This window comes from Pelophylax lessonae, assembly GCF_965119305.1.
Source record: "Pelophylax lessonae genome assembly, chromosome: 3".
Classification (NCBI taxonomy): Eukaryota; Metazoa; Chordata; class Amphibia; order Anura; family Ranidae; genus Pelophylax; species Pelophylax lessonae.
The window spans coordinates 470,372,938-470,396,745 of NC_138770.1; the positions used below are offsets into that span (position 1 = coordinate 470,372,938).

At 45.9% G+C, this 23,808-nt stretch overlaps 1 protein-coding gene across 1 annotated transcript in view; it reads left to right on the forward strand.

Annotated features, from left to right (window-relative positions):
- Window positions 1-23,808, forward strand: part of COG2 (component of oligomeric golgi complex 2) — a 216,650-nt gene that overhangs the window by 38,788 nt on the left and 154,054 nt on the right. The window contains exons 8-9 of the mRNA XM_082251217.1: window positions 4,457-4,581; window positions 7,645-7,771. Coding sequence (XP_082107343.1) covers window positions 4,457-4,581; window positions 7,645-7,771 — 252 coding nt within the window. The remainder of the gene's footprint in view (window positions 1-4,456; window positions 4,582-7,644; window positions 7,772-23,808) is intronic.

Sequence of the window (23,808 nt, forward strand, 5' to 3'; positions counted from 1 at the left end):
CTGGCACGCTTGCTGGGGAGGTACTGTTTGATAGCAAGGCGACCAGTAAACTTAATCAGGGACTCGTCAACGCAGACATCTTGTTGGGGGGTAAACAAGGCTGCGAACCGCTGATTGAAGTGGTCTATGAGGGGCCGAATTTTGTGGAGCCGATCATATTCAGGGTCTCCCCGAGGACGACCGAGTTCATTGTCGTTGAAATGCATGAACCGAAATATTTGTTGGTATCGAGCCCTGGACATAACAGCAGAGAACACGTACATTTGATGAATTGGGTCAGTGGACCAATATAACCGCAATTCATTCTTTCTTGTAATGCCCGTGTTGAAGGAAAGGCCCAGATAGGTTTTAAACTCCTGAATCGTAATAGGATTCCAGGCGAATGGTCTGGCAAGGGGTGAATTTGGGTTGGCGGCGATGAATTGTTGAGCGTACAAATTTGATTGGTCCACAATAGATCTGAAAAGATCTTCAGTGAAAAACAGCTCAAAAAAGTTTATGGGATTAAAACCAGCTGTTTCCACTTGGATTCCGGGTTGGGCGGTGAATGGGGGAAGTACTGGCGCTGTGGAATCTGTGGGCTGCCAATTAGGATATGCCAGCGCTTCAGGGAGGACACTATGGGCTCTACGGGCCTGTCTTCGGATACGCGGTGGCTGCGGGCCACTACTCGTGCTAGCCACCGCACCAGCTTCAACTGCACTCAGGTGACTCGCCACGTCACCAGGTGATACTGCAGTGCTGGTTGAAGGTCCAGGGTGTACTAGGCCGCTCGTGCTTGCCAGTTCACGAGAAGTGTGAGCGGCACTAGTACTGGCACTCTGCTGCATACCAGAAACCTCCAGTTCTTGCAAGTCAACAACTCCGGAATGGGGTTGGGTACGCCTGACCCTAGCAGGGACCCCTCTGTCGGAGCTATCTGTCAGGGAGCCGCTGCCGTCATCTGGTTCGTATATTGACCCTGATTCTGCCGGTGAGGCTTCCCCATCGCTCTCACTTGACATGGTCATTATACTGTATATAGCATCATCACTGAACGAACGTTTTGTCATTTTGGTAGCTAAATTTACTCGTACAGTGATGCGACTACTAGGTAATAAAAGCACCTGGTTGTCGAGGACTATTTGGTCGCTACAAAGAAAAACTGCTAGTGCTAACAGAGATCAGGCCTGACTCTGCTAACGCAGCGGTTTTGTGTGATGTGTTTTTTGGAAGTGTCAGTAATCTATTGATTACTACACTTGCCTGGGTAAGGTGGGCTGGGCAGGGGGGCTAAACGCTGGTGCTAGCAGGAATCAGTGCTGATTGTGCAAACACTGCGTTTGGGGAACACTAAATTATGAGGACGCTAGTATAGTTCTGATCAGATCAGATATTGATCTGTTCAAACACTATACTAGTAACGGTGGTGTGTGTGTGTTAGTGTACTTGACTCTAACTGACGCTAAGTAACGGTGGTGTAGTGGGACCCTGACGCTAACTAGCTAGCCTAAGTTGTGTCACCCGTGACGCTAATACAGTGATCGGTAATCACTGTATATAGTGAACACTGTGACAGGGAAGTGAAGGGGTTAAACTGGGGGAGATCAAGGGGTTAAACCTTTATAGAGGATAGATGGCGGGTGGCCTAAACCTATTCGGGCCTAGCGCAAGCGCAAATTAGGGTCACCAGTGACACTAAATACAGTGATCAGTAGTTATCTGATATACTGTATATATTAGTGCACTGTTTTATATGGAGTGAAGGGGTTAACTGGGGAAGATCAAGCGGTTAAAAGTTTATTAGGGAATAGGTGGCGGGTGCCCTAACCCTATATGGGCTTAGCGCAAGCGCAAATTAGGGTCACTAGTGACACTAAATACAGTGATCAGTATTTACCTATATACTGTATTTAGTGCACAGAGTAATAGGTAGTGAAGGGGTTAACTGGGGCTGATCAAGGGGTAAAAACTTTATTAGGGGATAGGTGGCGGGTACCCTAACCCTATTTGGGCCTAACGCAGGCGCAAACTACGCTCACAAGTGACACTTATACAGTGATCAGTAAAATATCTGTATACCACTGTATATAGTGTTCACTGTGAGGGGTTTGGGGGTGATCAGGGGGTGATCAGAGGTGATGAAGGGGTTAAATGTGCCTATGTGAGGTGTGTCAGTGTAGTGTTGGTGGAACTCACGTTTTTACTGTGTCTCTGTCTCTCTCCTGGAACCGAAAGGACTCCAGGAAGGACAGTGACATCACTTCCCCTGTCTGTGTTTACATTACACAGACAGGGGACAGATTGCCATTGGTGGGGACCGATCTACAGACACTGACCAAAAATCATTGGTCAGTATCTGATGATTGATCGGTTCCCTACCGAATGACATCGGGATCGGGACCCGCGGCGCGCGGGAGCGCGCTCTGGAGCCGTGATCGCGCATCACGTTAATACTACGTGGCTGAGCGGTATCGTGCCGCTCTGCCGCAGTAGTATTACCGCGCGCGGTATTAAAGTGGTTAAAGAAAGACTTTTCCAAGAATGCATCAGTCTTAGCAGACACTTCAAAATAAATTGTCCAACACAGATTAGTCTTTATACACAGATGATTTTGGTCTTAACTACATTTTTATTTTGTGATAGGGTGCCTCAGCCTGTCCAACACTGAGTTAGATCTTTCTTCCCATTTTCTTGTATACTATACATTTTTTGTACATATTTAAGTAATACACATTACCTAAGTTTTAGGGAATATTCTTGTAGATGTAAATCCTTCATTTGTTGTGACCATCTATTAAGTCTTGTTACTCAATGTGAGATGTGGATTTCTCTTGTTCCTTCTCATTTCAAAAATAAAGTTTTAAACTAATGTGACATTTTTCTGCCATCAATTGTTATTGTTAATTGTTGTTCCTAATACAAAAAACATCTGCGACCGTTTTGGTTCTGACAGCGACTTGTGCACCATATTCTGGTATCGGTACTTTTTAATGTGCTCCACTTCTGCATTGTGGCACAACACCTGCACCAAATTCAAAATAAAATACAGACCGTTCATATCTTACAAAAAACAAAGTGGAGCTAATAAAGATCAACTTTTTATTTTTGAGTAGAGGCATATTTTGCGAACGTATCTCGCATATGTTCTAAAAAAGGGAGCAGCATCTGTCAAATTCAAGTATAAGTTCTAGATCGGTACGTGAATTTGGTGCATGCTACCCCACTTTTGGAATGCATGCAAGACACTTTTGCAAAATATGTCTCTGCCAGTTTTTATGAATTCCAAGGATGATCTGTTGTGTATCACATTTTAAATCATCAGCCAGAATTAAAAAAAAAATACATTTGTATGAAAATAAAATTGAACAGAACTGTGTCATCAAAAGACATTAGTACATTCGTTTCCATGCACCTTCTAAAAGGAACCTGTCAGATCAGAAATATGAGAGCAGCTATTGCTAATTTTTAATTTGAAGGTGCATGCTGCAGAGCTGACTTTTTTTTATCTTTCTTTACCTATTTGATGAATCTGTGACCTGAAACAAACATATGCTGCCAGGTGTCAAGATGTGCACTTGTGATTTGCAAGTTAGTGACTCCCTAAGCAGTAAAGCAAAGATGACAATAACAGCCTTGGAGCATACACAAAAAAAAAAAAAAAGTCAGGAAATTTACTGCGGCATTAAATATGCCTGGAAAAATGCATCTAGACTAGAGCATAGAGATCTGAATTGTCAGAGGGTGAATATTTTTGCTGAAATTCTCACAATATGGAGATTTTTATGCTTAAAGTTTAGTCAAAACTCAATGTTTCGTCTATGGCCGCCATCATATAACTTACCTGTAATTAAGTATGTCCCACATCTGTGATCCTCTAGAAGGCATCTGTGCAGTGATTGCAGGTCCTCTGCTGCTGAAATTCTGTGGCTTAGGAATTTAATAGCTCTGAGTCTTCTGTGAGTTGCAGCAAAAAAGAACTGCCAGGAATCCACATCCTCCTCCCTTCTCCCTCCTTCCTCCATTGAGAAAAGCCTGTGCATTGATTGCACTGCATGAAATCCTATATCTGAATGGGGGACAGAATCTTCTCGCTCACCAGAGTCTCCCTCATTCACAGATCGTGTTAGCTCCAGCGTAATTAATGCATGGGTTTTTCTCAGTAGAGCAAAGAGATGGCAAGTTCATGAAAGGAGCTTTTTTTTACTGCAGCTCAAAGTAGACTCGTAGCTGGTCTTCTGCAACTCTCTCAGTACCAGACGGTTATCCACAAGAAGAGGGCCTGTCACCGCTACACAGGTTTCTACAGGATCCAGCTGCTTGGTAGACGTGGGACACAATTTGGCTGTAGCTTTAGAAGAAAAAAATCTATCTTTTTTTTTTTTTTCTTTTTTTTTTTTTTAACTCTAGTTTTAAAAAGAATCCTAAATACTGTATACAATTTTCAAAAAAATAAAGCCTTTGTTTTTATTGTCAGGTTATAGTAGAACAGTATGTACAGTCCCATCCCAACGGATTCCAGGTTATGTATAATAAGCTTCTGGAGTTTGTTCCTCATCATTGTCGCCTACTGCGGGAGGTCACAGGTGGAGCCATTTCAAGGTAATTTTAAGTGAATTTCTGGAAACACACATTGGTGTAATTGAATGCATCTTAAAGTGGAACTACACTACACTACCACAAACCAAAAACGCTGTTTAATTTTTAATTTTCGTTCCTGAAATCCATCTGCCCTTATCTCAGGAATCCTCGCAGGAAGGTGTGCTTAGCTGTAATAATGTGTTAAAAAAAAAAGTAAAAAATGTTCAAAGATTTTTCTCAATTTCATGCCTTTGTAGTAGCCCCCCCTAGCTACAGCTGTTTTAGCCTGCTAAATCTGTGGTTTGCCTGACGCTATTCTCTGTCCAGTACCAGCTGCCCCCAACCTGAACCTCCACAAAGTGCAAGACCCACTACCTCCTCTCCTTCCTCTACTGTTTTTCTCCTTTCTCCCCCCTCTCTCTTCTTCCTCTTTTCATACTACTCCTTTTCGGTTAGGCCAATTTGACCAGCTTAGCCAATATTTTAATTTGCCGTTCTGGAGCTCTTCCGTTTTGTTCGTACCCTCCCACCAACTTGAGTTTGTACTGTGCATTTCTTTTTTTGCTGCTTTGACGTTACTCACTAAGCAACTCTGTATGGTGTCTCCTTTTCAGGTGTACATGTAAAGGCGATGTGGTTGTAACTACGTATCTTTTTCTATTTTGTTTATATTTTGAAATTCGATAAACACGTTTTTCTAAAAGCAAGTAAATATGGATATACTGGTACTTTCCTATCTATTTGCTAGCAGCATAAGGATTAAAAATAGCTAATGTTGATAGAGAAAGTGAAGTTCCACATTAAATTAATGGAATTTATTTGTAGTCTGTGTGTAACAGTGATGTCGTTTTTTTGAAATGTTACAGCCAGCTATTAAAAAAAGATTTAGGGCTTGTTCACACCATGTGTGGTGAAAAAGTGCTGTGGTGTGCACTAAAAAAAAAAAGCCATAGTTTTTTCAGTGCAGTGATTCAAATCACTGCACTGCAAAACCATCATTTAACTTGGATAACATATTTAAGGTGAACCTTTGCCCAGACCACACAAACTCAAGTATTTACAAATCTTAATTGTACTGTACAAGTACACAGCCTTGGATATTCATAGACAACCCTTGTCTTTTAAATTCTACAATAGAAGCAGTGCATCTGGATCGGTGCATCCTGAGTAAAATCTTAGGCGCAGTACCTGCACCTCAAGCTGTGGGGACAACCTGTAATTTTGCTTTAAGCACTGGATCCTGCTTGGGTGCTTATCTGGGCACTTAGTGTAAGGTGTGTAGTTTGCCACAGGGTGCTATGCAGGTCCAGGAATGTAGTTCATCCTTTTAAAACCTACATCCTAAAATCTCCGGGGATATTCCCACTATGATGAGTGATGTTTGAACCCTGTTTAGAGACCAATAACATGGCCAGATAAGACAGATTTACCCTGTAGTAGACCATGACCTCACTATTTACAGGTTTCCAAAACAGTAATTTCTCTATTGTTCATTGATGGACACCGCTCCATATTCTTCTTAACCATTGGGTTATGCTGCCCCCTACAGGAGTAGTACACTAGGCAGGAAAAGTCTTTACAACGCCCCTACGGGGCAGTCCCTGGGGTTATACACCCACTTACTCTGCTATAGGTATTCCGTTTTTTTCTGCCTAGTTCAGGAGTAGGACCTAGTTCCCTGCTGGGATTTCGGTCCTAGCATGTTATGTAAACAGGGAACCTTGTGTCTAACTTTTTTTTTTTTTTAGCTAGTTCTGTTCCTGAGAGAACTACAATCAACAGCCGGACTGGGTGTCAGACTGGATATTCTAGATCCTTATGGCCTTCCAGTCTGGCCAGTGAGCGTGTGCAGGTCGCAGCTCTGCACTAGACCTCGCCGCGACATAGCCCCACTGGACAGGGGTTGGCCCGCGAGTGAAACACCTCGCCGGAACGCACATGACCTGGTTTGTGTTGAGTTGCAGTGTACCCCTTGGCCGTCAGCACCCCCACCCCGGGTGGAGAGGTGGTCTGTCCGGAGTGACGCCCACCTGAAAAGCATTGGTATGGTGAGTAGTGTCCCACCATATCTCTTGTGGTCTCGGGGTGGACATGGGCCCCTCCCTGGGATGGTCAGACCCTCGGGTTATCCCCCATGTCCCCCCTTGTATGTGGGGTCCCTAGGGAACATCCCCCTTCAACCATCCAAGGCTCCCCCCTCAGACCATCCTCCCCACTATTTCATAGGGAGTCCCTACTTTAGTCAGGTATGGTGCAGGGGCTGTAGCAGGCGATGCGGGCCCTCAGGGGGGTGTGCCGATGCCACTGATCACGAGTGAGTGGGTGTATACCCCCAGGGACTGCCCAATAGGTGTGGTAAAGACTTTTCTTGCATAGTGTCCTACTCCTGTAGGGGGCAGCATAACCCAATGGTTAAGAATATGGAGCTGCGTCTGTCAATGAACTTCAGAGAAAAGGATTTTATGGAAAGTCAAAAATCCAGTTTTTTCCCCTGCCAGCATGCTTTAGAGACGGACTCTTTCTGCTCTCTGTTTGAATATAGTGGACTTTTTGTAGAAGTCTGAAATGCCTCCATGTGGAGTCCAGAGCTAGTGGTTTTAAATAGGCAGAAGGAACTTGCTTTGCTGATTAAAGAGCTATATGTCTCATTTACCAAGGGGCAGATGGGTCTCCCTTACCAAGGGGCAACCTCTGCAGAAAAACCACTGATTTCATACAGATAGCAAAGGTCTTTGTCTACAGCATAGTGGCAGGGGAATGCAGGCCACTGCTGTCTAAAGAAAATTAACTAAAATACTTTTTAAATCTTCTTTTTTTTTTTTTTTTTTATGCACCTGGAATGTTTTTTGCTAAATTAAGCTGACAGATGATGCGCTTTAAGCCCCGGCCCGTTTTGGTGCTGAGTCTGTCATAGAGCTTTTAGATAATGAATCTCTCAAACAGGGATACTGTAGTTAATGAAAAATACTTGGTTTTGGTTTCAGAAGTTTTTGTGCTAGCTCTTTACAGGCATTCTTACAATATGTACCAGCATGTGTGAAATTTACAAACTTTTGTCATAGTAAATATTCTGTTGTTTTGTAGTGGAAAGGCTGATATGGTACCAGGATATGACTTCTTAGTCAATTCTGTCTGGCCAGAAATTGCACGTGGATTAGAGGAAAAGCTGCCATCCCTATTTAACCCAGGAAATCCTGACATTTTCCATCAGGTATTTTTACTTGCTTAGAGCTGTTTATATCTAAGGCTTCAAAATGTGTTTATGTAAAGGAATTGAAAAATAATTTGAGGGAAGCATTTATTTTCTGTTAATTTGTGACCAACATAAAGTACATTAAGGCAGCCCTTTTAACGTGTAGAATTTATCAGCAGGATTCTATTTGTGGACCATAATAAAAGGTAGACAGTGTCATGTTGTCCACATGAATTTATGTAAATAAATAGGTAAACCTCAAGAAAATTGCTGATTTTTTTTTTTCAATTTAAATAGGCAAATCTTAGTTCTTCTTTCAAACAGTGGCTTCAAATAAAGATGATGCACTGGAATGAAACACATTGAAAATTGCATTTTCAATGATTTATTCAACAAAAATAGCAATAGATGTACTGTAAAAAAGTAAGTACACCATTGGCCTCAAAAGCTGATATTGCCCCTTTTAGCAGAAATTACTTCTTCTAGGCCTTTTGCCCTAAACTAAATCCCATGTGAGGTGATTTGAAACAATCAGTTCATGTAGGAAAACGTGCACACCTCTTGTTTACTGAAGGAATTTTTCACGGGGGAGTGGTCAAACGATTTAAATCACTCTCAGAGACTGTGATTTAGTTCAAGACTTTGACTAGACAAGGTGATGGTAGCTGTAGAAGTGCACTTGTAACAAAAACAATTTTTTTGTACGGTCTATAATACTTTTTTTTCTCTAGCGCTCATTGACAGACGTAGTCCTCGGTGATACACCACCTTCGGGTTATGTTGCCTCCACAGGAGCAGGACTAGACAGGAAATTAAAAAGCTCTGGCCACACCCTAGGGGCAGTCCCAGAGGGTATATCCTCTCTCTCTGCCTCAGCAAATCAGTTATTTTCTGTCTAGTTAGGAGTAAGGACCTAGATACCTTGCTGGGATCTTAGGTCCTGGCAAGATTTTTTTCTTAAAGGATTTTTTAGACAGCTTTTTTTCTCCAGTGTTCCTGTGAGATCTTCAAGCAAGAAAGCTGAACTGGGCGACGGGCTGGATGTTGAGATCCGGTGGTCACCCCAGTTCAGCCTACGAGCGCGTGCAGGCCATAGCTCCGCGCTGGGTCGGCCGCGACAAAGTCCCATTAAAGGACTGACCCCGCGAGTTAAACGTCTCGCTGAAACGCCAAAGACCATGAGTCACGGCGTCCATATCGGTCAACAGCCCTCCCGCCCCGGTGGAGAGGGGTACTGTCAGGAGTTGGTGCCCGCCTGGTTCCGGTATGGTGAGTAGTATGTTCCCCCTTTTCCCCTGACGGGTCTTGTGGTGAACGCGGGCCCCTCTCTGTATGGTAAGATAGAGTCCCTCTCTATCCTATAAATGACACAGATCCTCCTACTTTGAGTGTGATTTTATGTGCAAAAAGCCAGGAGGCTTGGTTTGGGAGCTAACAATCTAATTGTATACATGTTAAAAAGATTATAATCTGTGGCATTCTGGGAATCTTACGGTGATAAGAATAAGCTACCTACCAGTCAGAAGCCACGGACATGTAGACTGCCTTCCTAATCAGATCTCCAGCTATTAGCAGGCCTCCCGAATGGCCATGCGGTCCGCCAGGGCCGGTACCGCCAACCACGCCAAATCCCCATGCAGAGAGAGTGTTGTGTGCCCTGCAGCACACCGCTATTCAGTACAGGCCGCCGCCATTTTTTTTGCTGGATCGCACGAGCCGCCATTTTGGCGTAGCCTCGTGTCTCCAGCATGGGGGCGGCCATGTTTGAGGTGATCCTAACACCTCGTGGAGCTAGGGGAGGCACCGGAAGGCGTGCAGAGGGGCGGAGCCGCCTCCTTTCTTCCTGGGCAGCCAGCCAAAAGACTTCCTGTTTGTCAAGACAGCGCTGTAACCTGTTGCAGTTAAACTCTGAGCATCAAGTGGTGAGCCTGGGGGTCTATCTCTCTCTCTCTCTCGATCGATAGGGATCCCTAGCAGGTAACACTAAGGGGCTTTTTGTGGCGCTGGGGGTCTGAAAAAAAAAAAAAAAGTTTTTTATTTTTGAATTATATTATCCAGGAAGTGACTGGAATTATCATGGACCCTGCCACACATATTCCCCCACCTGTTTCCCTCGAGGGGGCCACGGGACCCGCCGGTGCACAGTGTAGAGTCATTTACAGCAATTTTGGAGTCTATGGTGGCTCGGGTGGAGGCGGCCTGTCAGGGACGGGGGTCAAGGAAGCGACCCCCGCCTACCCCTATACTATCTGACACCTCTGACTCTGATTCAGAGATGGTCACTGCAGTTGCAGGTTCCTCTGCAAAGGCTGTTATCCCAGGTAAAGCCCCCTCAGACAGTGAGGAGGACGCTTCTTCTCCTGCTATAATTCAGGAAGAAGCATTGGTGGACGCACTAGTTGTGGCAGTGCAGGAAACCTTAAAACTTGAGGCTTTACCGGCAGAGGCAACTGAAACAGAGATTCCTTTTGGTACTAATAAGCCCATCAAAACGGTGAAGGTTTTTCCTGTACCCAAATGTTTCGGTAATCAGATTACAGGAGAATGGGAGCATTCTAAACGTACCTTTTACTATTTCCAAGCGTATTGTTAGACGCTATCCGTTTGAGGAATCCATCATTAAGAAATGGACGGTACCACCAGTGGTGGATCCACCTATTTCCAGGCTGAATAAAGCCACGGTTATCCCATTGGAGGACACTTCGTCCTTTAAGGATCCGGTGGATCGAAAGATGGAAGCAGAGTCCCGCACCATCTTCTCTCTGATAGGGTCAGCATTTAGACCAGTAATTGTTATTGGTCTAGTTTCCCAGACACTTACGGAATGGGCGAAAATGGTACGCCAAGACCTTAGGGGAAAAGATATTCCCCAGGAGACATCTGATGCATGCATCTATGTCAGCGGTGATCCTCAGACGTGTGCTGTGGTTAAAATGCTGGTCAGCTGACCTAGGTTCCAAAAAGACCTTGACAAATCTCCCTTTTCAGGGGAATCGTCTATTTGGGGCCAACCTAGATGAAATCATCAAGGATGCCACTGGGGGCAAGAGCACTTTTTTGCCACAGGCTGCTAAAGCTAAGGGACCTCGCAACAAGCGAGGACCTTTCTTTACCGCCCATAAAGGGCGCCCGGCTGGTACTAGCGGGAAAGGCAAGACTCCTCCAGGAGGGTTCAAGAAGGGCTGGTCGGACAAGCAGAGGACCAACCCAGCCAAACCCGAAGCAAAGGAGTACACAGCCTGAAGGTGCGCCCCCACCCGGTTTCAGGGTGGGGGGACGTTTTCACCGGTATTCAGGACATTAGATCGAGCTTCAACCACTACTACCGGTGCGATTCTTCCCTTCCAACATTTAAGTACTACAGGAAGCGGTAGTTACCGTTCCCTGAATAGATCTTTTCCTTTACCTTTTCCTAAGATTAGTCCCTATACCTCACAGGAATCGGATCTGGTTGACCAGATAGGCCAAGTAGCCTCTAGTCGGGTGACTTCGGTCCCTGAGGTTCAACCAGAAAAGATCACCCTTCCTGATAACAATCAGGTATCTGATAAATGTGTGGGAACAGAAAACGACCAGACTTTCTCGGATGGTCGGGGCCAGATACCTCTAGGGACGCCTGGTTCAGATTCTATCAGCGCCAGTGGTCCTAGAAATTCTAGGCTGGCCTCCTCAAGCCGGCCTGGCCGACTTGGACATGCTAGTCGCAGACGTTCCGTGGGAACTTCGTCTCAGGGAGTGTCTGTGGTCTCAAGGACCAATTTACCATCATGCTTTACAGTCGCTGGGTTTAATGGCCTGGCCATTGAGACCCAAGTACTGAAGGACAGAGGTTTGTCTACTTCAGTCATTCCTACCCTTATTAAAGCAAGGAAAGCGACTTCCAGCAAGGTCTATTATCACACATGGAAGACTTATATTGCGTGGTGCGAATCTTTAGGATTTCCTCCACGTACCTATTCGGTGACTCGAATATTGGCCTTTTTGCAACAAGGGGTTGAGCAGAAGCTAGCCTTGAGCACCATCAAGGGTCAAGTTTCAGCATTAGCAATCTTCTTTCAGAAACCTTTAGCTACCAAGTCCTTGGTGCGGAATTTCATCCAGGGGGTGAGGCACCTGGCTCCTCCAGTCCGCGCGCCCTTACCGCCCTGGGATCTTAATTTGGTTTTGTCGGTTCTACAGAAACCTCCCTTTGAAAACATCAGGGAGATGCCCTTGCTTACTTTATCCCAGAAGGTGGCCTCCTTGGTGGCTATTACTTCTGCTCGCAGGGTGTCAGAACTGGCTGCATTATCATGCCAGTCCCCATACCTAGTGATTCATAGGGATAAGGTAGTACTTCATCCTAAGCCATCTTTTCTTCCTAAGGTGGTTTCAGATTTTCATCCGAATGAAGATATTGTACTACCTTCCTTGTGTCCTCAGCCCAAGCATCATCGGGAACATGCGTTGCATTCCTTAGATGTGGTTTGGGCAATCAGGGTATACCTGAAAGCTACGGAATCATTCCGTAAGACGGATTCACTTTTTGTGATCACGGATGGCCCCAGAAAGGGTTTGCCTGCATCTGCCGCGACCATTGCCAAATGGATTAGACAAACGGTGGTACAGGCTTATTCTATTAAGGGTCAGAGTCCTCCGTTCCCTGTTAGGGCGCACTCCACTCGAGCGCTCAGTACTTCCTGGGCCTTTCGCCATCAGGCGTCAGTGGTCCAGGTATGTAAGGCGGCCACCTGGTCGTCGGTACATACCTTTACAAAATTCTATAAAATTGATGTGACGGCATCGGCGGATGCCTCATTTGGCCGCAAGGTTTTGCAGGCCGCAATTTGAGGAGACCGGTGGTCTACCTCGAGGGTTTTTTTCTGTTTGAAAAAAAAAAAAAAAAATTTTTCTCTTTTTTGTTGAGTCTCATCATTAAGGATGAGCATTGTAAACTTCTAGTTGGCACCGGTTGGGCCTTCTAGATTGGGATTTGATTTCCATTTTCCCACCCCTCATTTGTGATACTGCTCTGGGACGTCCCGAAGGTGGTGTATCACCGAGGACTACGTCTGTCAATGAGCGCTAGAGAAAAATGGATTTTTGTAAAATCTTACCGTAAAATCCTTTTCTCTTAGCTCATTGACAGACGTAGTCCCCGCCCCTCTGTTTTTGAGTTGGGTTGGGTTAAAATCTCTAAAGACTGCTTTTTCACATAACTGATTTGCTGAGGCAGAGAGAGAGGATATACCCTCTGGGACTGCCCCTAGGGTGTGGCCAGAGCTTTTTAATTCCCGTCTAGTCCTGCTCCTGTGGAGGCAACATAACCCGAAGGTGGTGTATCACCGAGGACTACGTCTGTCAATGAGCTAAGAGAAAAGGATCTTACGGTAAGATTTTACAAAAATCCATTTTTAGCACTAACATACAATTCTTCAGGACCGCTTGGATCTTGATGAAGTTGACACACCCTGAAAGCTTGTCCTGAAAAAATTGTATGTTAGTGCAAATAAAGTATCACCAGACAAATCCATAACCCTCAATTTCCTCTTTTTAACCCATTTCTGGTTCAACTAACTTTCAAATAGCCTCACATTCTCTTTAAGCACACTTTGAAATAATGTAGAATTTTTATAGTTGTCAATGATTTCATACTTCCCAGGTCCTAAAACAGCAAACAACCCTAATCCATAAGCTTTTCACTCCCATTTTTAGTTCATATCTGCATATTCAGCAATTACATTTTTAGGTTCTCAGACTTTTTAGCATGAAGCAAATAGCTGTTTGATTTATTGCTGGATCAGCTAGTCCTGGACAAATAGACCACTTGACCTCCAGAACAGAAGGTTTTACCCCCTTCCCGGCAAGAGCAATTTTTATATATATTTTGGAGTGTCACCATAGGGCAGCACTATGGACACAGTATGATAATCTGTGCCTCATCCTAGATCAAATTAAAAAAATAACAAAAAATGGACTTTGATGGCACAATCCAATTAGTTAAAAAATGTATTCTTTTAATTTATTATATTTGTTATTTAAAAGTATAAATACCACAACCATAAAAAATGTATATCCATCACTGTATTTGATATTATACGGATTAGCCTCTCAAACACATACAGGACATTAGAGTGATGTTGGGGAAACCAGTCAGGGACCAGCATTGCTGGAGCAGAGTGACGCCCCTAGCTGCCAGGGGAAGAACTCCTCCAGTGAGGCCGGGAGAAAGGGAAAGGAAAGACAGGTGCTGGTGGTAGGGGACTCAATTATTAGAAGGGCAGACAGTGTAATCTGTGACATAGACCGTGTGCGCCGAACAGTCTGTTGTTTGCCGGGCGCTCGGGTTCGGCACATCGCGGATCGGGTGGACAGATTACTGGGTGGGGCTGGGGAAGACCCAGCTGTCGTGGTACACGTGGGTACCAATGACATAGGCAGAGGAAGACGGAGAGTCCTAAACGATTTCAGGGACTTAGGCGCTAAGTTGAGGACTAGGACCTCCAAGGTAGTATTTTCCGAAATACTACCTGTACCTCGAGCCACACCAGAGAGGCAGCGGGAGATTAGGGAAGTTAACGAGTGGCTGAGGAGCTGGTGTAGTAAGGAGGGTTTCGGGTTCCTGGAGAACTGGGCCGACTTCTCAGTCGGTCACCGGCTCTTTGGTAGGGACGGATTGCACCTAAATGGGGTGGGTGCAGCCGTACTGGGTGCGAGGATGGCCGAAAAGTTAGAGGGGCTTTTAAACTAGGGAATGGGGGGGGAGGGTACAGATGTAGAATTAGCCAGTGGAAAGCAAGATTCAGAGGGCAGAAATGGGGGCATTAGCGGTAGGGTGTTCGGAGCTCCTAAACCCAGGGTGGGTACGGGGAAAAATCAAGAGAGCAGCCTAAAAACATCAAATGAGGATAAATGTAACCGATCTAAATTACGAGGCTTGTATACCAATGCCAGAAGCCTGGCCAACAAGATGGGAGAGCTGGAGCTGCTGATGTTTGAGGAGGACTTAGATTTTGTGGGGATAACTGAGACTTGGTTCGACAGCTCTCATGATTGGATGGCGACCATTCAGGGGTATTCCCTTTATCGCAGGGATAGAGAGGGTAAAAAAGGGGGAGGGGTATGTCTGTATATTAAGAACAGTATACAGGTAAATATGAGGGATGATATTAATAATGGAGCTATGGACGAGGCAGAATCCCTATGGGTAGAGCTTCAAAGGGAAGGCACGGTGGGGAAGGTAATATTGGGCGTATGCTATAGGCCCCCCAACCAGAGTGAGGAGGGGGAGGCGGACCTCATGTTACAGATAGGATTGGCAGCAAGGATGGGAAATGTCATTATAATGGGGGACTTTAATTATCCGGATATAGACTGGGCAGAAGGAACCGCGCACTCAGCCAAGGCTAGGCAGTTCCTAAATATTTTGCAGGACAATTTCATGGGTCAGATGGTGAATGCACCGACAAGAAACAATGCGGTACTTGACCTACTGATTACCAACAATGCAGACCTGCTCACGGATATAGAAATACGGGAAAACTTAGGGAGCAGTGACCATAGGTCAATTGGTTTCAGTATTAATTACAGTAATAGGAAACACAAGGGTAATATTAAGACGCTGAATTTCAAAAGAGCCAATTTCCCTAAACTGCGCTCACTGCTAGAAAATATAAAATGGGATAGAACCCTGGGAACAAAGAACACGGAGGAAAAATGGGAGTGCTTCAAGAGCATACTTAACAAGGGGGTGGGCCAGTGCATTCCACTGGGAAATAAATTTAAAAGAACAAAACTAAACCCTGGGTGGCTAAACTCCAACATAAAAATGTATATTAGAGCTAAAGAAAAGGCCTTCAAAAAATACAAGACTGAGGGGTCAGTGGCAGCATTTAAGCATTATAAAGAGTGTAATAAGAAATGTAAAGATGAAATCAGGGCGGCTAAAATAGAACACGAGAGACATATAGCGGAGGAGAGTAAAAAGAACCCCAAGAAGTTCTTTAAGTATATAAACAGTAAGAAAGCGAGGCCAGAACACATTGGCCCCATAAAAGATGATAAAGGAAAAATGGCCACTGAGGACAGAGAAAAGGCGGAAGTGTTAAATAATTTCTTTTCTTCAGTCTTCACAAAGGAATCGGGTCTACACGAACCCAGCTTGTAAGGCCGAACTAAATAATACACCTCAGGAAGTGCCGCCATGGCTAACAGAAGATAGACTTAGAGCTAAACTAGAGAAGCTTAACATAAATAAATCCCCGGGACCGGATGACTTGCACCCGAGGGTTCTTAAAGAGCTCAGCCAGGTGATTGCCAGACCATTATTCTTGATCTTTAAGGATAGTTTACAGACGGGTATGGTGCCAGCTGATTGGAAAAAAGCCAACGTGGTACCAATATTTAAAAAGGGGCCGAGATATATCCCGGGTAACTATAGGCCGATCAGCCTAACATCTGTAGTCTGCAAAATATTGGAGGGGATGTTAAGGGACCACATACAAGACTTTAGTAATGAAAACGGTATTATAAGTATTAATCAGCACGGATTCATGAAAAATCGTTCGTGCCAAACCAATCTATTAACCTTCTATGATGAAGTGAGCTGCCACCTAGATAAAGGTAAGCCTGTGGATGTGGTGTATCTGGACTTTGCAAAGGCCTTCGACACCGTTCCCCACAAACGCTTACTGTACAAACTAAGGAAGATAGGTATGGACCATAAGGTGAGTACCTGGATAGAGAACTGGCTCCAGGGGAGAGTACAGAGGGTGGTGATTAATGGGGAGTACTCGGATTGGGCGGGTGTGGAAAGTGGGGTCCCCCAGGGTTCTGTCCTGGGACCAATCCTGTTTAATTTATTCATAAATGATCTAGAGGAGGGGATATCTAGTACAATCTCAGTATTTGCGGATGATACTAAATTAGGCATGCCAATATCTTCTATGCAGGATGTGGAAACCTTGCAAGCGGACCTGAACAAAATAACGGAGTGGGCAACTACATGGCAGATGAGATTTAATGTTGAAAAATGTAAAGTAATGCACTTGGGGGCCAGAAACCAGAAAGCAAGCTACTCGCTAGGGGGGAAACCTCTGGGTGAGTCTAGGATGGAAAAGGACTTAGGGGTACTGGTAGACAACAGGCTTGGCAGTGGCATGCAATGCCAGGCCGCAGCAAGCAAAGCCAACAGAATACTGGGATGTATAAAAAAGGGGATTCACTCCAGAAATAAAGAGATTATTCTCCCGCTCTACAAGACTCTGGTCCGGCCACATCTGGAGTATGCTGTCCAGTTCTGGGCACCGGTCCTCAGAAAGGATGTGCTGGAACTGGAGAAAGTCCAGAGAAGGGCAACAAAAATAATTAGGGGGATGGAGGACATCCGCTATGAAGAAAGACTACAAGCCCTGAACTTATTCTCTCTGGAGAAGAGACGATTGAGGGGGGATATGATATCAATGTACAAATACTGTACTGGCGACCCGAGCATAAGGAACAGACTATTCAGAGAAAGGAGATACAATAAGACACGTGGCCACTCACTAAAACTATAGGAAAGGCGGTTTAACCTTAAAGTGCGTAAGGGGTTCTTCACTGTAAGAGCGGTAAGGATGTGGAATTCTCTTCCACAAGCAGTCGTATCAGCAGGGAGCATTGATAGTTTCAAAAAACTGTTAGATGGACACCTTAAAGACCACAACATACAGGGGTATACAATGTACGGCTAAAAGCAAACACACACACACATCATAGGTTGAACTGGATGGACTGATGTCTTTTTTCAACCTCACTAACTATGTAACTATGTAACTATGTAAAAACAACCCTGTACACCACCTTACTCTCTAGTGTTTGGAACACAATCTACAAATATCACACCCTTAGGCCCCCGCTTAACGGTGGGATCTAGTACAGTCAAAAATGATGTCCAACAGCGGTAAGGTGGGTTCAGTTATTGACACTGGTTTCTCTGCATATTTCACGCTAACGCGCTTCTTCAGAACTGTGTCAATTGCACTAAGCAGTTTTCTAAAGAGGTATAACAGAACAAAATAAATATCATTCTATACATAATGTATACATATAGATTGCATATCTGGATACAATCTATCTTTAATACCATTAGTTAGCAATATACCTACTAATAATCACAAATTTATTTTCTACAACGATAGAATATGATCGATCAGATGGGCGGATTGCCCCAATGGCATGAAGGTGGGGTTACATCTAGGAATAATAGTATATAGTGCATAAACGTGCATAGTTCAATTGTTGACTAGATATATCTATGGGGTTACTACAATATATGCAACAAAATCTCAAATTATGCATCCAAGATGCAGATGTAATATAATCCCTCCATCCAGGGCTCTTACCGTCATATTAATTGATACCGAGATCAATGGATGTGATGTTATCCTCAAAGGTCAGTTGTTTTGTCAATGTAGTACTCACTGCACAAGTAAACCTAAAAATCGCAATTCATGTTTGTTTTAATGCTACATATAACCCATTCTATTAGGATTTAGTAGTGTGTAGAGATCATAAGCAATCATACCTTGTTGGATTCAAACTGCACCTATAGATACAGGTAGGTATCTCCTAGGAGTTGTAACCACACTATACGGTGTTTATGAGATCTATAATGGGTAAAGGTAATAATGTTGCTATTAGAAAGAGTAATGTGCAGAGATGCAATATCATCCCAGAGGGCTCCTTCTCCAATATTAACTGTCCACTGTCGCTCTTCCAGTAATTTGCTAAATAAATCTTTAACTGGAAGTCCAGGACTAGGGCAATGCATGCCTCCGCTCCTACTGCCAGACCGGCTGTGCAGCCGGTCTGGTTTAAATTTACCCCGACCGAGTGCGTCACGAACGCCAGAAACGCCATCTCATGTCACTCGGCCCGGCTAAATTCGCAGCCCCACGTCACCAGCTGCCGCACGTGCGCAGAACGCCAACCGGCATCGGGACATGTGAGCGTGCAGGCGGGGCCTGCGAGACCCAGACGTCACAAGAAGAAGGTCAGTGAGCAGCGCTACCAGCCGCACCTCCCCAAAAGCCATGGCCCGATCACCCAATCCACCTACCATAATCTACAACAAAATCTTATATTAAATATGCACAACACTATATAATTCATACCTATAAACCAATAGTGATACCAAATCCTCCCACCAGACTAGATATATATATCTATCTAGATAGATAGATATGCGCATGTACTCCTGTTGGTTCCAAACTTCCAGATTTAGACATTTAGCAAAATATACTTTCCATAAAGCATCTGCACAGGAAAAACATAGGTCACATATTTGAACTGGCCCAAGTTGTATACAAAATGGTAAGCAACGAAAGGTACATAATCGCCTTCCCATAGGGACCCTGGTACACAACATAGATCAATCCGATTTAGACCTCTACCTTCTCATACCTAGCGGTTTATATGCCGTGATTTAAATATTGTATTCTATCCAAGGTTCATCTTACAAAAAGGGTTTATGTGTGATAATCTCATTCAGTCCTGGTGGCGAAATGGCAGTCTTTCTATTCATAAGGATTTTGCAGAAGCTAGAGTCTTTTGATTGGTGGGATGATTTTGTATAACTATTAGTTTATAGGTATGAATACCAGGAGTAGGATACTAGGCAGGAAAAAGCTTGACTATGCCTATGGGGCAGTCCTGGCCAGGGGGTATACTCCCACTCTTGGCTATATGCATTCAGTTTTTTTTTTCTGCCTAGTCAGGAGTAAGGACCTAGTTCCTTGCTGGGATCTCTGGTCCTGGCAATTTTTTTACTTTTTAAAATGGAATTATTTTCCTATTTTTTTTGTTTTGTTCCTGTGAGAATCAACTATCAAGTTCCGGACTGGGTGACAGACTGGATAATCTAGATCCAGAGGGTCCCCCCCAGTCTGGCCAGTGAGCGCCTTGCGAACACGCCTGCGACCTGGCCTCAGCCTGAGTCGCAACGTTCCTCCTGGCCGACAGCCCCCCTATTCCAGTGGAGTGGTGGTCTGTCAGAAGTGGTGCCCACTCTGTTCCTGGTATGGTAATAAGTTGTCCCCCCTCTAACCCTGGAGGTTTTTGGGGTGGACACGAGTCCCTCCCTGGGATGGTTGGACCCCCCGGGTTCCTCTCCTTCCCATGCAGCGTTCCCCCCCCCCCTTCTCGGTGGTTCTCTGCAGGCTTGTTACCCCCCCATTCTGCCCCCCCTCCATGGGGTGGCCATACCTTTTAGGTCAGTCTGGGGTGTCAAGCTGGCGATAGGGGGGAGGGGGGGAGCGCACTGCTGGTGACCAGATGATCGACCTTTGGGAGGGGGCTGTACCTGGTCGGGGCTCCTGCTAGGGCCCCCCTTCTTGCTGTGATTATGTTCGATGCTCTGGGGTCCCCATTTCGGCCCCTGGGAGCCATGCGGTGCCACCATTTTCTTGGGGCCTTTTGTGCTGTGGATCAGTGGCCATGTTTGTGTAGCCTCGGCGCCCATTTTATTGTGGTTTTCTCATTTAAAATAGCGGCAGCTGTGTTTTTGAAGCTATAGGGGCGGTAATGTCGGCGGTGGGAGCCCCTCCTCATCCCCCAGGGCTGGATTCTGGATCTTTCTCTTCCTGATCGCCGCATGGTATGCAGTTTGCCTGGTGCTGTAAGTGCCTGATCGGTGGTGGTGGTGAGTCTTTTTGGGGGTTTTTCTCTCCCTTTCTCTGCTATAGCAGTGGTAGTGCTCTGTGCTGGACCCTGTGGTACCACAAACATGGTGGGGCGTCTCTAGCAGTGTTATACATTTTTTTTTTTGTTTGGGGGGCCCCCCTCTTCTCTAATGGAGTCTCTGGAGCACATTTCCCCACCTGATCCCATCTCAGAGACTGCCAGGCCCTCCAGGTCCCACCAATGCCTGACTGCTTTGATGGCGGTCTTGGAGTCCTTAGTGCCCAAGGTGGATTTGGTCCTGAGAAAACAGGCTAGCAAAAAAGCATCCCAGCGCCTTCACCTGCTTCATCGGTCTCATCTGATCCTGAATGTGATTCGGCCACTGCGGATGAGAGTTACCCTTCTGGGTCTGGGTCCACACACCCTGCGTGCTCAGATAGTGAGGATGATTCCTCTGCTCCCCTAGCCGCGCATGAAGAGGCGCTGGTGGATGTGCTGATTGTGTCTTTAAATTTGGAGGATGCGGCTGATGCTGCGTCAGAGGCGCCGGCCCCTTTTGGCACCCACAGGCCCTCCAAGGCGGCGAGGGTGTTCCCCTTTCTGGCTTACTTTTGATAATATTGTCACTAAACAGTGGGGTTGTCCAAAACGCACTTTTGCGGTTCCTAAGCTTTTTTTTTTTTTTATGCGGTATCCTTATGAGGATTCCTTGCTTAAAAAGTGGACGGTCCCACCTGTAGTGGACTCGCCGGTTTCCAGGTTAAATAAAGCCACCTTAATACTTGTTAAGGAGTCCCCGGCCTTTAAAGATCCGACTAATAGGAGGTCGGTATGTTCACTGTGGCTGGTTCAGCACTTAGGCCGGTATTTACTATTGCACTGGTGTCACAAGCTCTGACCTAGTGGGCTAACATGTACGCCAGGACCTGGAGGGAGAACAGCTTCCCCCTGCCTTTGCAGAGCTGGTGGCTCAATTGGTCCAGGGGCTACAGTTTGTCTGTGATGCCTCTTTGGATGCGGCTCTCTTAAATTCCAGACTGTCTGCCTCAGCATTGGTCCTTCGGCGCATTATCTAGCTGAAATGCTGGTCTGCAGATCAGACTTCTAAGAAGGCCATTGTCTGATCTCCCATTTGGGGGGGATGGCCTGTTTGAAGCTTCCTTGAATGACATAATTAAGGGCATCAATAAGGGCCTCATGGGGGGTAGACTACTCTTCTTCTGCAGGCTTCAAAGGGCAAGGAGCCCTACTGTAGACGGGGTCCATTCTTGCCTCATAAGAGGCCTTTTCGTCCCTCAGGGTCTCAAGACAAGGGATCCAAGTCCTTCAGAGACTCTATCGGAGGTTCCAGGAGGACCTGGTCTGGCAAGTCATGAGCAGGCTCTTCCAGACTTGCAGACAAGGCTTCCTCTGCAGGAAGGGGCTCCCTCATCTCTATCTGGGGTGGGGGGAAAGTCTTCGCTGGTTTCCGGATCTGTCCCCCTCCCTGCTAAAAGACAAGTGGGTCCAAGAAGTAATTCGGTCCATCTACAAGATGGAGTTTTGGTCTTATCCTACGGAAAGGTTCTTCCCTTCCAACCTGTGCCTGTCCCCAGATCACTTACATGGTCTCTTTGGGGCAGTGCAAGACTTATTTCAAGGGGTGATTGTCCCGATTCCGACTTCGGAACGTTTTTAGGGGTTTTACTCAAACCTGTTTACTGTTCCCAGGAAGGAAGGCAAAGTGCGTCCAATTCTTGACCTCACGGCGCTAAACTGCTTTGTGCTGGTGCAGAAGTTCTGAATGGAGTCCATTCGCACAGTACTGGCGTCCCTACATCAGGGGGGTTTTCTCACTTCTATCGACCTCAAGGACGCCTACCTTCACATTCCAATATGTGCCGGTCACCAGCACTTTCTCAGCTTTTCCATGGGCGAGGAGCATTATCAGTTTGTGGCGTAACTCTTTGGTCTCGCCCCCAACTCCTTGGGTCTTCACAAAAGTGTTGGCCCCGGTGCTAGCATTGTTGCATCAGCAGGGGATCGTGGTACTGGGGTACCTGGACGATCATCTGCGAGCGGTGTCCCTAGTCTGGTGGCTTCATCCTCCGACACTTAGACAGGGATACCCCTTTCTCCCCCTGTACTGGACAGTTGTCACCACGGATGCTAGCTAATCCAGGTGGGAAGGTGTTCTCGGCACAGATTGTGCTCTGGGGGGTCTAGACTCTTCCAGAGTCCAGACTGCCAATCCATGTACTGGAACTCCGGGAGATGAGACTTTGTCTGGATTATTGGACAGTTCGCCTTCAGGGATGTCCGGTACAAATTAAATTGGACAATGCCATGGCTGTGGCCTATGTCAATCACCAAGGGGGCACAAGGAGTGTCCTGGCAGCTCGGGAGGTACCCGGTATTCTAAGGTGGACAGAACGATTGGTTCCAGCCCTCTCTGCTGTAAACATTCATGGGTGGAAAATTGGCAAGCCGATTATCTCAGTCGACAGGCATTGGAGCGGGAGGAATGGCCGCTTCATCCAGAGGTGTTTCATCAGTTGTGTCTCCAGTTGGATACTCTCCTCTCAACAGGAAGGTACAGAGGTTTGTGGCACAGTCTCGGGATCCTCTAGCTGACACCACAGACGCCTTAGTGGCGCCTTGGAGCCAGTATCGTCTGATTTACGCCTCTCCCCCCCCCCCCCCCCCTCTCAAACTTCTGCTAAGACTCCTGCACAGGATCGAGGCAGAAGAGATTTCGGTCATTCTAGTGGCTCCAGACTGGCCTCGCTGGTCTTGATACGCTGATTTGGTTCAGGCTGGTCGCTGATGCTCCTTGGAGACTTCCTCTCAGGGAATATCTGCTGTCCCAAGGGCCAATCTTCCATCCTGCTTTACAGTCGCTGGCTTTAACAGGCTGTTGAAAGCCAGGTGCTGAAGGATAGAAGTTTGTCTGAACCGGTGATTCCTACACTGTTAAAGGCTATAAAATCTACCTCTAGGAATATCTACCATCGTACTTGGAAGACCATACATTGCATGGTGTGGGTCTCTTGGGCTTCACCCTCGCTCTTTTTTGGTGGGTCGGATATTGGATTTTCTCCAACGGGGGCCTTGAGCACCATCAAGGGCCAGGTTTTGGCATTCTTTCAACGTCCATTGGCCACACATTCCTTGGTGTGCACTTTTATCTATGGAGTTCGACACTTGACTCCTCCAGTGCAGTCTCCGTTGCCACTGTGGGACCTCAATTTGGTGCTGTCACTTCTTCAGAAACCTCCCAGAAGGTGGCCCTTTTTGGTTGCTTTTACTTCTGCATGAAGATTGTCAGAGCTGGCAGCGTTGTCTTGTTTACCTTACCTGGTGGCTCACAGAGATAAGGTGGTTCCTTGTCCCTGTCAATCGTTCCTTCCAAAGGTCGTCTCTGATTTCTATTTGAA